Here is a 12,312-nt window from a genome sequence, read left to right as displayed (position 1 = left end):
AAGGAAAAATAATGTTAACAAACAAAAAAATAATAATTTAAAACTGCGAATAAATGTATAAAACAGTCAATTGCCCAAGGAGTGAGAAACGGAGATTGCAATGTTGAGGATGACAAGCCTTCTGCTGCAGAATCTCCCTGCGCGAGTCATCAGTGACAGTGCCGCATTATCAAAGCACGCGCTGGACAGTGAGAGCAATCGCGTGCTCGGACTCACAAGCGCATAAATAAGACAGTCTGCTACCCTGGAAATTCCAGTTACGAATTACTCTTGGAGTTGGTTTGTAGGTACAGTACATCCACTGCAATAAAACAGATCCCTGCTGTGGCTCATATAACCTCATAACGATACTGCGCTGCACGTTTCTTTACCCCCACTCTCTCTCGCACATACTGCAGTACATGAGTTCAGAATGTCCAGTCGGCTGGTTTGTCCCCTGTTCTCTCTTAATAGACTTTTCTTCTTTTATGTCTTGTAAGTCTACCAAGATATGATTCATACTCTCTCCATGCATTAACCCAATTTAGACTTTCTGAGATGTTTTAGGTATGCATGTGTTATGTACAGTATACATAGGTGCACCAAGCAATGCACACGCACAAAAGCTTTGTGCTGTTATACTAAATATCAGCACTTTTGGAATAGCGCACGTGTCCAATGGAATTCAACAGCACTCTTTGCTTGTGTAATATTAAGGTACACTTTCATTGGTTAATGTTGGGAACTCATTGGTTAGTAGAAATTGTAAGGGTTATTAGGATATTTATTACATTTAGGACCAAAGGTTATTAGAATTAGCTATTACCCATATTTAGGATTTTCAGTTGTGAATCACTATTAAAATTTAGTTTAACAAGTCTGGATCTACATCTGACAATCAAGCCACTGATCCAAAGAGTGCATGGAAAAACAATTAGTGGGTCTGTCTCACAGACAAGTGATTGTCACACTTAAAAAAAAACAAACACACCTTTCCTTACATTTCCTTAACCAAAGCCCTTTATTTAAAAAGGAAATGAGGACAGTGATACAAAATTGTCAAAGGAAAAATGTACAAAGAGTTATTTAAATGCCACGTGGAAAATTATAGTTGGGTGACAAAGCAAGCTACCAAGCAAATAAGCAAGGCTGAAGTGAACACTACTAATTAAAGTAGGTTTTTCCACTCAAATATGTTACATATCAGATGTTAGTTATAATGATGCATAAAAGAAAAACAAAGACGATTCTCATTCACTGATATAGGTTTTCTTAGGATTTTTTTTCTCCTTTCAGTAGAGATGGTTATTGGTCTGTTCTGTTGTATCTGTTTCAATGTCATTATTTGTTAAGAAAACTCATTAAAGGGATAGTTCACTCAAATTAATCTCATAATTTACTCACACTCATGCCATCCCAAATGTGTATGACTTTCTTCTTTCAGAGTTGAAATATTCAGAAGAAAGTCATATACATCTGGGATGGCATGAGGTTGAGTAAATGATGAATTTAAATTTTGCCTTTCCCTTTATATCAATAACAACTTATTTTTCATCTATAATGTGCATCCTGTGATTGTGTCCGTCTTTACACATAGTCCAGTTTCAAACCCTTCTTCCACATTATTTGTCCTTGATGCCCATTGTCAGTCCAGACCTCCATCAGGCTTCCTCTATTTCTTCTCATCATCTTTCTTGCCCTCAGGTGGTTTGTCTTTGTTCTGGGATGCCAGAGAGCCCATTGCATTACGGATGGCTTCATTGTTGGGATCGACTCCTGGAAGGTTCTCCAGCACACTCTGCAAAAACTCTGGATCCTGCATCACATCATAATCCTCCTCATCCTACGCACACACACACACACACACACGTTGATACTCCTATCATTACGAGGACTCTCCATAGACATAATTATATTTATACTGTACAAACTATATATTCTCCTAACCCTAAACCTAAGAGAAACCTTTTGCCATTTTTACATTTTCAAAAAAACAGTGTTTAGTATGTTTAAGCCATTTGAATTACAGGGACACTAGGGTTGTCCTCATAAACCACATTAATAGCATAATATCCTCGTAATTACTAGTTTGTAACCTAAAAAAAAACTGTGATTTTTTTTTAACATCTGAATCTGAATTTTTTTAGCATACTGAATTGAGATTGGTCTTTTTTGTGCATCTATTTAACCATTTATGGGTAACTTCACAGAGCTGATGGTGATGGATTGTGTGGATTCAAACTCACAGCCAACAAACAGCAAGACATATGCACAAGCCTTTAATTTACGTACTGTAGGACCAAAGTCTAAAAAGTTGCCTAAAAATTTTACACCATTACTTTCTGTCTTTTGGATGAGTTAAACTGAGGTCCTTACTCTCTTTGGTCATTAAAAATCCCAGGGAATTTCTCGAAAGAGAGCAGTGATGTAACCCCGGGGTCCTGGCCTCTGTCCATCATGTCTTCCTAATAATCCCCTATATACACTAAATGACATTAGGAACACCTGTACACCTACTTACTCATACGGTTATCTAATCAGCCAATTGTGTGGCAGCAGTGTATTGCATAAAATCATGCAGATACGGGTCATGAGCTTCAGTTAATGTTCACATCAAACAGAATGGTGGAAAAATTTGATCTCAGTGATTTTGACCATGGCGCTGGTTTGAGTATTTCTGTAACTGCTGATCTGGGATTTTCATGCAAAACTTCTGTCAGGCAAGAACAGGAAACTGAGGCTGCAGTGGGCACAGGCTCACCAAAACTGGACTGTAGACAGTTGGAAAAACATCACCTGGTCTGAAAAATCTGGATTTCTGCTGAGGTACACAGATGGTAGGCCCACTGCAGCCTCGGTTTTCTGTCATTGGCTGACAGAAGTAGAACTTGACATGGTCTTCTGCTGTTGTAGCTCATCCGCCTCAAGGTTCAACATGTTGTGCATTCTGAGAAGATATTCTGCTCACTACAATTGTACAGAGGGGTTATCTGAGTTACCGTAGCCTTTCTGTCAGCTCGAACCAGTCTGGCCATTCTCCTCTGACCTCTGTCATCAACAACACATTTCCAACCGCAGAAATGCTGCTCACTGGATGTTTCTGGCACCATTCTGAGTAAACTCTAGAGACTGTTGTGCATGAAAATCTCAGGAGATCAGCAGTTACAGAAATACTCAAACCAGCCCGTCTGGCACCAACAATCATGCCACAGTTGAAATCACTGAGATCACATTTTTTCCCCAATCTGATGGTTGATGTGAACATTAACTGAAGCTCCTGACCCGTATCTGCATGATTTTATGCACTGCAGCCAAATGATTGACTGGGAAGAGGGCGTTCTGGTGCACTATGTCTGCCGTCGCATCATCCAGGTGGATGCTGCACACTGGTGGTGGTTGAGGACATTCCCCAGATACTATGTAAAGCACTTTGAGTGCCTAGAAAAGTGCTATATACTGTAAATGTAAGGAATTATTATTATTATTTTTATCCTGCATTGCAAGCACTGACATTTCCTTCACGAAATGCAAATCTAGCTAAATGTAATAGTGCTTCTGTTTTGTGTGGTTTTGGCCAGGTGTCCGATCATGTTTCGTATGATGGGAATGAAAAATATGTAGTTGCTTTTGATTTGCCTATTCCAAAAGCTAATCTGAAATTATGATCTCCACACTAAAAGCAAAGCATATCTGGTTGGAGGGACAGAACTGTTGTGTGGACACAGATCACATCAAACATACCTTAACAGCCTCGGTGTCTGCTGCGGCACCTGCGTCCACATCCATGGCCTCTGAACCCCCAAACTCTGTGCACAAAGAGGTGGACATTTGCGTGTATGGAAGAAATAAGTCAAAAGGGAAGAAAAATAAATAAGAAAAGCAAGAATCTGAATTTGTAAAGTGTAGTGAGACTGACCCTCTCCTTGCATGGACATCTGTAGAGCATATGCGATCTGTTCATCCTCAGTCATGCGGCTGAAATCAGGCAGGGCAGGAGCCGTCGACATCTTCAGCAGGGCATTTTCAGACTCTTCACACAAGCACAGGAGAGATCAGGTCACATTAAACAAGGACTTCTCTTGAAATAAATAAACTCAGTACCATTAAATACGCAGAGTTTAACTGTACAGAGTAAACATACAATTCCATTGCACAGGCCTACTTCCTAGTATTAACATTCAAAATATTTAGTAACAATGTATAATATCTCTAACAAAGATTACATTATGCTAAACTAGTGTTAGTATAGCATTTGAAGTAACTACCTTTACATCTGATGCCATTTCATGGTTTCATCTTGCCACAGTATTGCCCAAATAAGAGATTTACATTTGTTTGCTGATGGTTTGACACTCTACAGTGGTGATCAAAATCTCTCGATCATAAATTTAAATGTACATTTATGGTCATCAAAATACATATGATATTTTTTTAAATATATCTTTTAAGACATGTTCTTCTCTCCATTACTCCTCTACAGCTGACCTTCTCTCTGTCTCACCATCTACAGTGGGTGAAGAGACTCCAGCTTCTGAAGCTGAGGCCACAGTTGCTCTGTGAGCTTCCTCCTCCTGCCTCTGTCTCTGCTCCTCCATTGAGACACGTAAAGCCTGGGACAGAGACACTGATAATGTGAAAAAAGCCCTTCCTTAATATCTTTAGCTGAAATTAGTTTGCACAATGCAATGCAAAGCAACGCTACATGCTACTTACCAGAGCGAGCTCAGGGTCTGCGCTGGGGTCCACTCCAAACTCAAAGTCACTGGGACCCAGGCCCATAATGGTGCCACCCTCACCAGCCATGATGGGAGAGGACAGAAGAGCATCTGCCAGGCTCGGGCCAGGGGGCACCGTCACCAGGTGTGAGCCAGCACCCTCCTTCCCATTTAGGGTATTCACAAACACAGTCAGCTTATCAGTGTTCAGCACCTACAGTGAGTGGCAAAGAAACAAAAGGGGGGAAAAAAAGACAAGAATATAAGAGAGACAGTTCTTATAAAATGAAACAAAACAAACCCTAACGTGATAAACTACATTCCCCTAGAAAAACAAAAATCCCTCACCTCTTCTCCAAAGTTAATGATATCAGCATTGACCTTCTCCTTCTTCAAACGCTTTGCCATCTTCACCAACTAAGATAGTTGGAGACAAATCAGAGGACAGGTGGACAACATGTTTTATTGACTCTTATATTGTATCTCCAGAGACAGTATTAAAATTAAGGAGAAATCGTAATGCTTATTATGGTTGCTGTAGCAATAGAAGTCACCAATCGTCTTTTTGATAGAGGCATTGCCTGTTTGTTTATTCTACAACATGGATGCCTATTCGCTAAAGCAGTCTAAAGAATCTTTTTTTATCTGTGATTTTTTTTTTTAAATCGAAAAAAACAGAGGGGGCCTGGGTAGCTCAGCGAGTACTGGAGCTGACTACCACCCCTGGAGTCGTGAGTTCGAATCCAGGGTGTGCTGAGTGACTCCAGCCAAATTGGCCCGGTGGCTAGGGAGGGTAGAGTCACATGGGGTAACCTCCTCGTGGTCGTGATCAGTGGTTCTTGCTTTCAATGGGACACGTGGTAAGTTGTGCGTGGATCGCGGAGAGCAGCATGAGTCTCCACGGTGTCATGCACAATGAGCCACATGATAAGATGGATTGACGGTCTCAGAAGCGGAGGCAACTGAGACTTGTCCCCCGCCACCCGGATTGAGGTGAGTAACCACGCCACCACAAGGACCTACTAATTAGTTGGAATTGGGCATTCCAAATTGGGAGAAAAGGGGATAAAAAAAAATATCGAAAAACAACAATCTGAACTAAAACAAACAAACAAAAAGAACAATACTATTGTTGTCCCGATTTTATTGTTGATTTGACATTCATACGTTATTGAAACTAGGGCTGTAACCTACGATTATTTTGATAATCGATTAAACTAACAGCCCTCTAAATCTTAATAGCTGGTTGTACCATCTTTAGCAGCAACAACTGCAACCAAACGTTTCCAATAACTGAAGATCAGTCTTTTACAACGCTGTGGTGGAATTTTGGCCCACTCTTCTTCGCAGAACTGCTTTAGTTCAGCCACATTGGAGGGTTTTCGAGCATGAACTGCCCGTTTAAGTTCCTGCCACAGCATCTCAATCGGGTTCAAGTCAGGACTTTGACTAGGCCACTCCAAAACTTTAATTTAGTTAATTTTGAGCCATTCAGAGGTGGACTTACTCCTCTGCTTTGGATCATTATCTTGCTGCATAATCCAGTTGCTCATGAGCTTCAACTCAAGGACTGATAACCGGACGTTCTCCTTTAGGATTTTCTGGTAGAGAGCAGAATTCATGTTTCCCTCAATTATTGCAAGTTGCCCTCACCCTGAAGCAGCAAAGCATCCCCACACCATCAGTCTACTGTACCACCACCATGCTTGACCGTAGGTATGATGTTCTTTTTGTGGAATTCTGTGTTTGATTTATGCCAGATGTAACGGGACCCCTGTCTTCCAAACAGTTCCACTTTTGATTCATCAGTCCACAGAACATTCTCTCAAAAGGTTTGAAGATCATCAAGGTGTGTTTTGGCAAAATTCAGACAAGCCTTAATGTTCTTCTGGGTTAGCAGTGGTTTTTGCCTCACAACTCTTCCATGGGTGGCAGTTTTGGCCAGTGTCTTTCTGATGGTGGAGTCATAAACAGTGACCTTTATTGATGTGAGAGAGGCCTGCAGTTCCTTGGATGTTGTCCTTGGCTTTTTTTTGTGTATTCCTAGATGAGTTGTCGCTGTGCTCTTGGAGGAATTTTGGAAGGTCGGCCACTTCTGGGAAGTTTCACTGCTGTGCCAAGTTTTCTCCATTTGAAATAGCTTTGTAACTCTTCCCAGACTGATGTATTTAAATTACCTTTTTCCTCATCATTTCTGGAATTTCTTTCAACCTTGGCATAGTGTGCTGCTGGGTGAGACCTTTTAGCCAACTTCATGCTGCTGAAAAAGTTCTGTTTAGGCATTGATTTGACTGAACAGGGCTGGCATTAATCAGGGCTGGGTGTGTCTAGTCCAGCTGAACCACATTATGAATGCAGTTTCATAGATTTGGGGATTTAGTAACTAAGGGGGCAAATGCTTTTTTGGTATTGGATAACTTTTTTGCTTCAATAAATAACATTATCATTTAAATACTGTATTTTGTGTTTATTTAGATTGCCTTTGTTTTATGTTAGATTGTGTTTGAATTTTTGAAACAATTTTGTATGCGATGTACACAAAAACAGAAGAAATCAGGATTGAGGGCAAATACTTTTTCACAGCACTGTATCCGATATTTTGACATACTCCTGACTTGTTGCGCCTGTTTGCATTCACGTAAGACTGTAAGTGACTGTTTATGTTAATCACTTGCAGGACGGGCATTGGCCATGAAGCACATTTAACCATTTCCACATTCACCAACAGCGCTCGCACCCCATGATAAATGTGGTTAAGTGTATGTGTTGTTCACAACTCAACAAAGTGTATTTCTACCTCGTTTACACACAAGATTTCTGGAAAAACTGAACATTCATATGGACTCCAGTTGAAACACTGAGCATGCATTTAGCTCTGATTCAGGAAAATCTCTAGGTTTTCCCACACACTTGAGTTCACCATTTGCATTGATGTTTTTTCCATCTGCATGGAAGCAACATCAGAAGTGCACGCAGCTTGGAGGGAATCAGTAGTGTTTTTCCACTTTAATTTGTCTCCATTTTTCAAATGAGTAGTAAAGTGATGAATGAGGTGATGAACTGATGAAGTTTCTTGAAGCACGCCACACATATCCGACTAATCAATAATTAAATCTGTTGCTGATTATTTTCATCATTGATTTTTATCGATTAGTTGTTGCAGCACTAATTGAAGCGTAATCTTAGCAAACAGTTTTGGAGATTTTGGTGTTTCCCCAATCAAGAAGATATGGACTCTACTTGTGTACTTATTTCCAACAGAAAATAGCTGAAAATGGTCACCGAGTGAGTGGACTGGCCTATAAAGGACTATGCCATTGCTCATAGCCTAGAAACAAAGACTCAAAAGAAAAAGAGACAAATTAACTCACATCTTTCTCCTGGTCCTCCACAGGGCTTCCCACAAAGACAATGATCCTCATCTTATGGTTTTTTCCCTGTCTGTGTTTCAATGCTAGCTGTGAAGCACAAAGAATGTAGGAAGACACAAATGGAAGATTAAAAAAATTTTTTTTTGTAAAAACTATGTAAACATACTTGACTTTCAGAACCCAAAACTTCCTCCTCTGTCCAAAAAGACTGCAAAACAGCATATTAACGCCTACATTTACACATCATCAACACCAGTTCAGTGTTCAGCAACTTAGCCTGCCCAGTTATGGTGGAGTAACGGGGAAGTACCATAGATACTATTCCTAAACACAATAAGACAATGCTAATGCTCCAGTGCGTATCTAAATATCGAGGCCTTCTGACACTTCTACCTTAGTAACTTGCTGTGTGTAGCACCTACAACTCCGCACAGCCTTCGGAAGGATCCCAACATTTGAAATGAGCAGCTGAAATTTATTTATAATACGGTCTCTAAAAAGTATAATTTTAGGATGTAGCAACAGCAACTATATTATATAGCGTCAACCAAAAACAACTCGGAAGAAAGCATTGTTACACATTTGACAAATGCAAAAAGGTTTGGCAATAATAATTGAAATGGTAATTCTAAGGGTCACAGTGGCATTATTCTGAACATGAACCTCTATATCTGTACTGGAGAAGGTATGAGAGGCACTCACATGTGCTACTCTGATGCCTGTGCAGAAGCTGATGACTCCTCTGGGCTGGACAGCATGAAGCTTTGACAGAATCCTCCCAGTGTCAGGGGTAAGAGTGGTCAGGACCTCACAGTTACTGAAATAAACATACGCAATGTATTTCTTCTAATGATTTTGTTGTACAAGATTCCTAAATAGTAGCTTTGTTGTCAAAAAATTATTAAATAAAAAATGAACATAAATACATAAATTATGAATAAATCAATATTCATCCTACTTGGCCATAGTGATGAGTCCCACATTGTTTTCTGGGTTACTCCGAGTTTTTGAATGACAGATGATGTTGACCGCGTCTTGCTGGGCCTGAAGTCTGGTAGGTAAGAAGTCTCCATTGCGCATATATTCACTGTTGTCCACACTAGTAATAATAAGAAACAGATACTGTGATTTCCACTGAAACATTCCTGCCAAATACCAAATGATTGTAAAGGGAGCATTAACCAAAAAAATGCACAAGGGGATGTTAGGCAGATGGTAACCTCAGTCACCGTTCACACTGTATAAAAAAAGATGTAATGAAAGTGAACTAGTGATAAAATTCTGACAAGCATCTCATTTTCTGTTCCACAGAAGAAAGCTAAACGGGTTTGAAACGACATGAGGGTGAGTAATGACAAAATTTTAAATTTTGAGTGAACTATCCCTTTAAGAAGCCTCTAGTCTCTGTTTAATAGTTAAATATCAGATCCTGTCAGTGAAGAGTTGAGAAAGCAATCCAAGCAAAAGCATTTTTGGTATGATGGCACATAACAGGTACACAGAAATCCTATAGAATGCAAAAGCTGTTCATATATGAAATCCTAGTTTCTAACAAGTGAACAACACAACCCATTTAAGATCAAAAGCGAAATGAACGAAATAACATAAGGAATAAGAAAAAAAGGAGGTCTGACATGTGCAACGCTTCCTCTCATATGTAAACACAAAGAAACTGACTGACAGGCTGAATGTCATCATGACTAGGGGAAACAACATTTCTGTCCTTCTGCTGTTCATTACAATATCTCTCTCAACTCGAACACGGAATATTTAACTTAGTATTTGTGTAATATTTCAAACATAACAGGTTTATAAAGCTGATGGTGAGGTTAAAATGTAATATAAAGTAGAATATCTTACCAGACAATAGTACTTTCAAGGACCATCTTGAATTTTTCTGTCGCTTTAGGTGACGTCAGCACGTAAGCGAATGCCCATTGGTTAATAAAATGTGCCCTTCAAGTGGACTCGGAAATATTGTGATGACGCGTTTCCGCCTAATCTATCAACGTAAATCTCGCAATTTTTTTATATGATTATTTTTTAAATATTGAGTGTAAATTTATAACATTATGTTTTGTGTTATATTACCCTGGAATTAGTTTAAAAAAATGAATTACCACAGCTGCGAGCGGCTTTCCATTACAGCTGCTGAGAGAGACAGTTTTTGTATTTGTATTATTGGACTTAGGTTAATAACATGGTCAGATACAGAGCACAAAATAATCAATTACATTGTTCAACAGTTCAGAGAGTGTGAAATACAAGAACAAAAATAACAATAACAATACAAAACACATAAATACAAATTAATGTTTGGGCAGTTACATGAATTTGAAAAGCTTTAGAATTTGTATTGTTTTAATAAATTCCTGGTTTTGTGTTTTCATGTTTGAAAGGGTTTCAAAATACATCTTAAGATCAGTGTTACAGAAGGTAATATATGAGGGGTTTTTCTGAGTTACTCTTGTCTTGTGAATGTAAAACTTTGCTAAAATAATTAAAAGATTGATGATGTAATTTTGTTTTTCAGAAAATTTTGGGTTTTGTATATTAAGTAAAATATCATATGGTTTTAAGTTTAAAGATTTGTTACATTTTATTGTCATGTCTATTTTAAAGTCAATCCAAGAGTGACAGTTAATTTGGCATCTTCTCCCATCTGACTGTCTTAACCCACCACTCTCTATTTTTTTCCTCTTCTGGAAAGTCATTCAAACGTATTACACTGTAAACACTAATAGTAATCTCAAGTTATAGAAAATAGTTTACTCAACTAATCTTAAATTTGTATTTTTCTTACTAGTTTAAATTAAGTTACAGTTACTCTAAATCCTGAAGTTGTCCTTAATAAAAATATTTAAGTGGTCCTAATTAAACAGTACTTGAAATGTCACATTTTGCAATCATAACTCAAATACATAAGTTCTTTAAATGTTGGCTTCGAGTACTACTAACTTAAAATTACCAAGTACAAAATTGCGGTGTGGAATACCCATAAACCCTTGTGCTTGAATAAATTATGTTTGTTCAAAAAAAGGTAACTTATGTAGTGAAATAATAGTTTATTATTTAAAAATGTATTTAGTTTTAATTCTTAAGACTATTGTTGTTGTTTTATTGTAGCTGGTTGATAATTGAGATTTTTGTTAAGTCACCATGAGGGAGATAAGTGTTACCTCTGGTGAAATTGGATCCTGTTTAGTTTAAGCCATTCTTCTTTACTCAACTGTACTTTACAAAGGGCAGATTTATGTGCATTATGAAGTACTGAGTAGAGTTCAGTGTGCCATATGGCTATCTTAAGAGTCTAGTCATAATTTCCCTTATCCCTCATCTCTTTCTGTATAAAACATGTTATAACCCAATTTAAATAATGAAATTAAAGCAACAATACTTTAATCATAGATGAGTTAAGCTTACTTGTAACTAGTTAACGTTACTTAAAAAATTACATTCAGTTTACTTGAGCCAAATAAGTATGTTTACTTAGAAAAAGCATGCTAACCGATTGCCTTGAAAAATCTAAGTAAGATCAACTAATTAGAATTTACAGTGTAGTGGATTTTGTCATTTGTTCTTGGAGCAAATGGGTAAGTGAAAATAATATTTGCTGTGATCTCCCATTCACCGCTGTTGAAGTTTACCCTGCAAACTTTTACTTCCATGTTCCAAACCTCAGCGTGTGAAAAAGATCTATTGCGAGTTCTGAGCACAGGAATGAAACAGCAAAGTCGGAAGTTCAAGTGGGAAACACGGAATTCTAGATGATACCGAGTTGCCGAGATGGGAGGAGTCCTAAACTTTCAACGTGGCAGAGGAGAGTACAGTTTCTGTAGTGAATGACAGGTTTTGTTAATTTTTCTAAATACAGCTAATTTTTAGCACTTGCTGTTTTGGTCATATTCATCCTTCGGATGAGATGTTAAACCGAGGTCCTGACTCTCTGTGGTCATTAAAAATCCCAGGGCACTTCTCATAAAGAGTAGGGGTATAAGCCCGGTGTCCTAGCTAAATTCCTCCCATTGGACCTTATTGGCAACATCACTCTACTCTCCTCTCCACCAATAGCTAGTGTGTGGTGGGTGTTCTGGTGCATTATTGCTGCCGTCGCAACATCCAGGTGGATGCTGCACACTGGTGGTGGTTGCAGAGATTCCCCCTATACTATATAAAGCGTTTTGAGTGCCTAGAAAATGCTATATAAATGTAACGAATTATTATTATTATTTATGTTTTTTCAGCAA

The 12,312-nt window shown here is 38.5% G+C and overlaps 1 protein-coding gene across 1 annotated transcript; it reads right to left on the bottom strand.

Moving 5' to 3' along the window:
• Positions 1–971: 971 nt before the first annotated feature.
• Positions 972–9,988, bottom strand: LOC127453031 (26S proteasome non-ATPase regulatory subunit 4-like). Its single transcript, XM_051719023.1, has 10 exons — positions 9,926–9,988; positions 9,024–9,164; positions 8,768–8,882; positions 8,066–8,152; positions 5,043–5,111; positions 4,693–4,908; positions 4,481–4,589; positions 3,896–4,009; positions 3,721–3,785; positions 972–1,822 (listed from the first exon to the last, which is right to left on the bottom strand). Exons 1-10 carry the CDS (start codon positions 9,949–9,951, stop codon positions 1,652–1,654), a joined length of 1,113 nt encoding a protein of 370 aa, XP_051574983.1. The 5' UTR covers positions 9,952–9,988; the 3' UTR covers positions 972–1,651.
• Positions 9,989–12,312: the final 2,324 nt, after the last annotated feature.

Source organism: Myxocyprinus asiaticus, chromosome 15 (assembly GCF_019703515.2).
Source record: "Myxocyprinus asiaticus isolate MX2 ecotype Aquarium Trade chromosome 15, UBuf_Myxa_2, whole genome shotgun sequence".
Lineage (NCBI taxonomy): Eukaryota > Metazoa > Chordata > Actinopteri > Cypriniformes > Catostomidae > Myxocyprinus > Myxocyprinus asiaticus.
The sequence above is the reverse complement of the archived record's forward strand: the minus strand, read 5'-3'. Positions and strand labels throughout refer to the sequence as shown.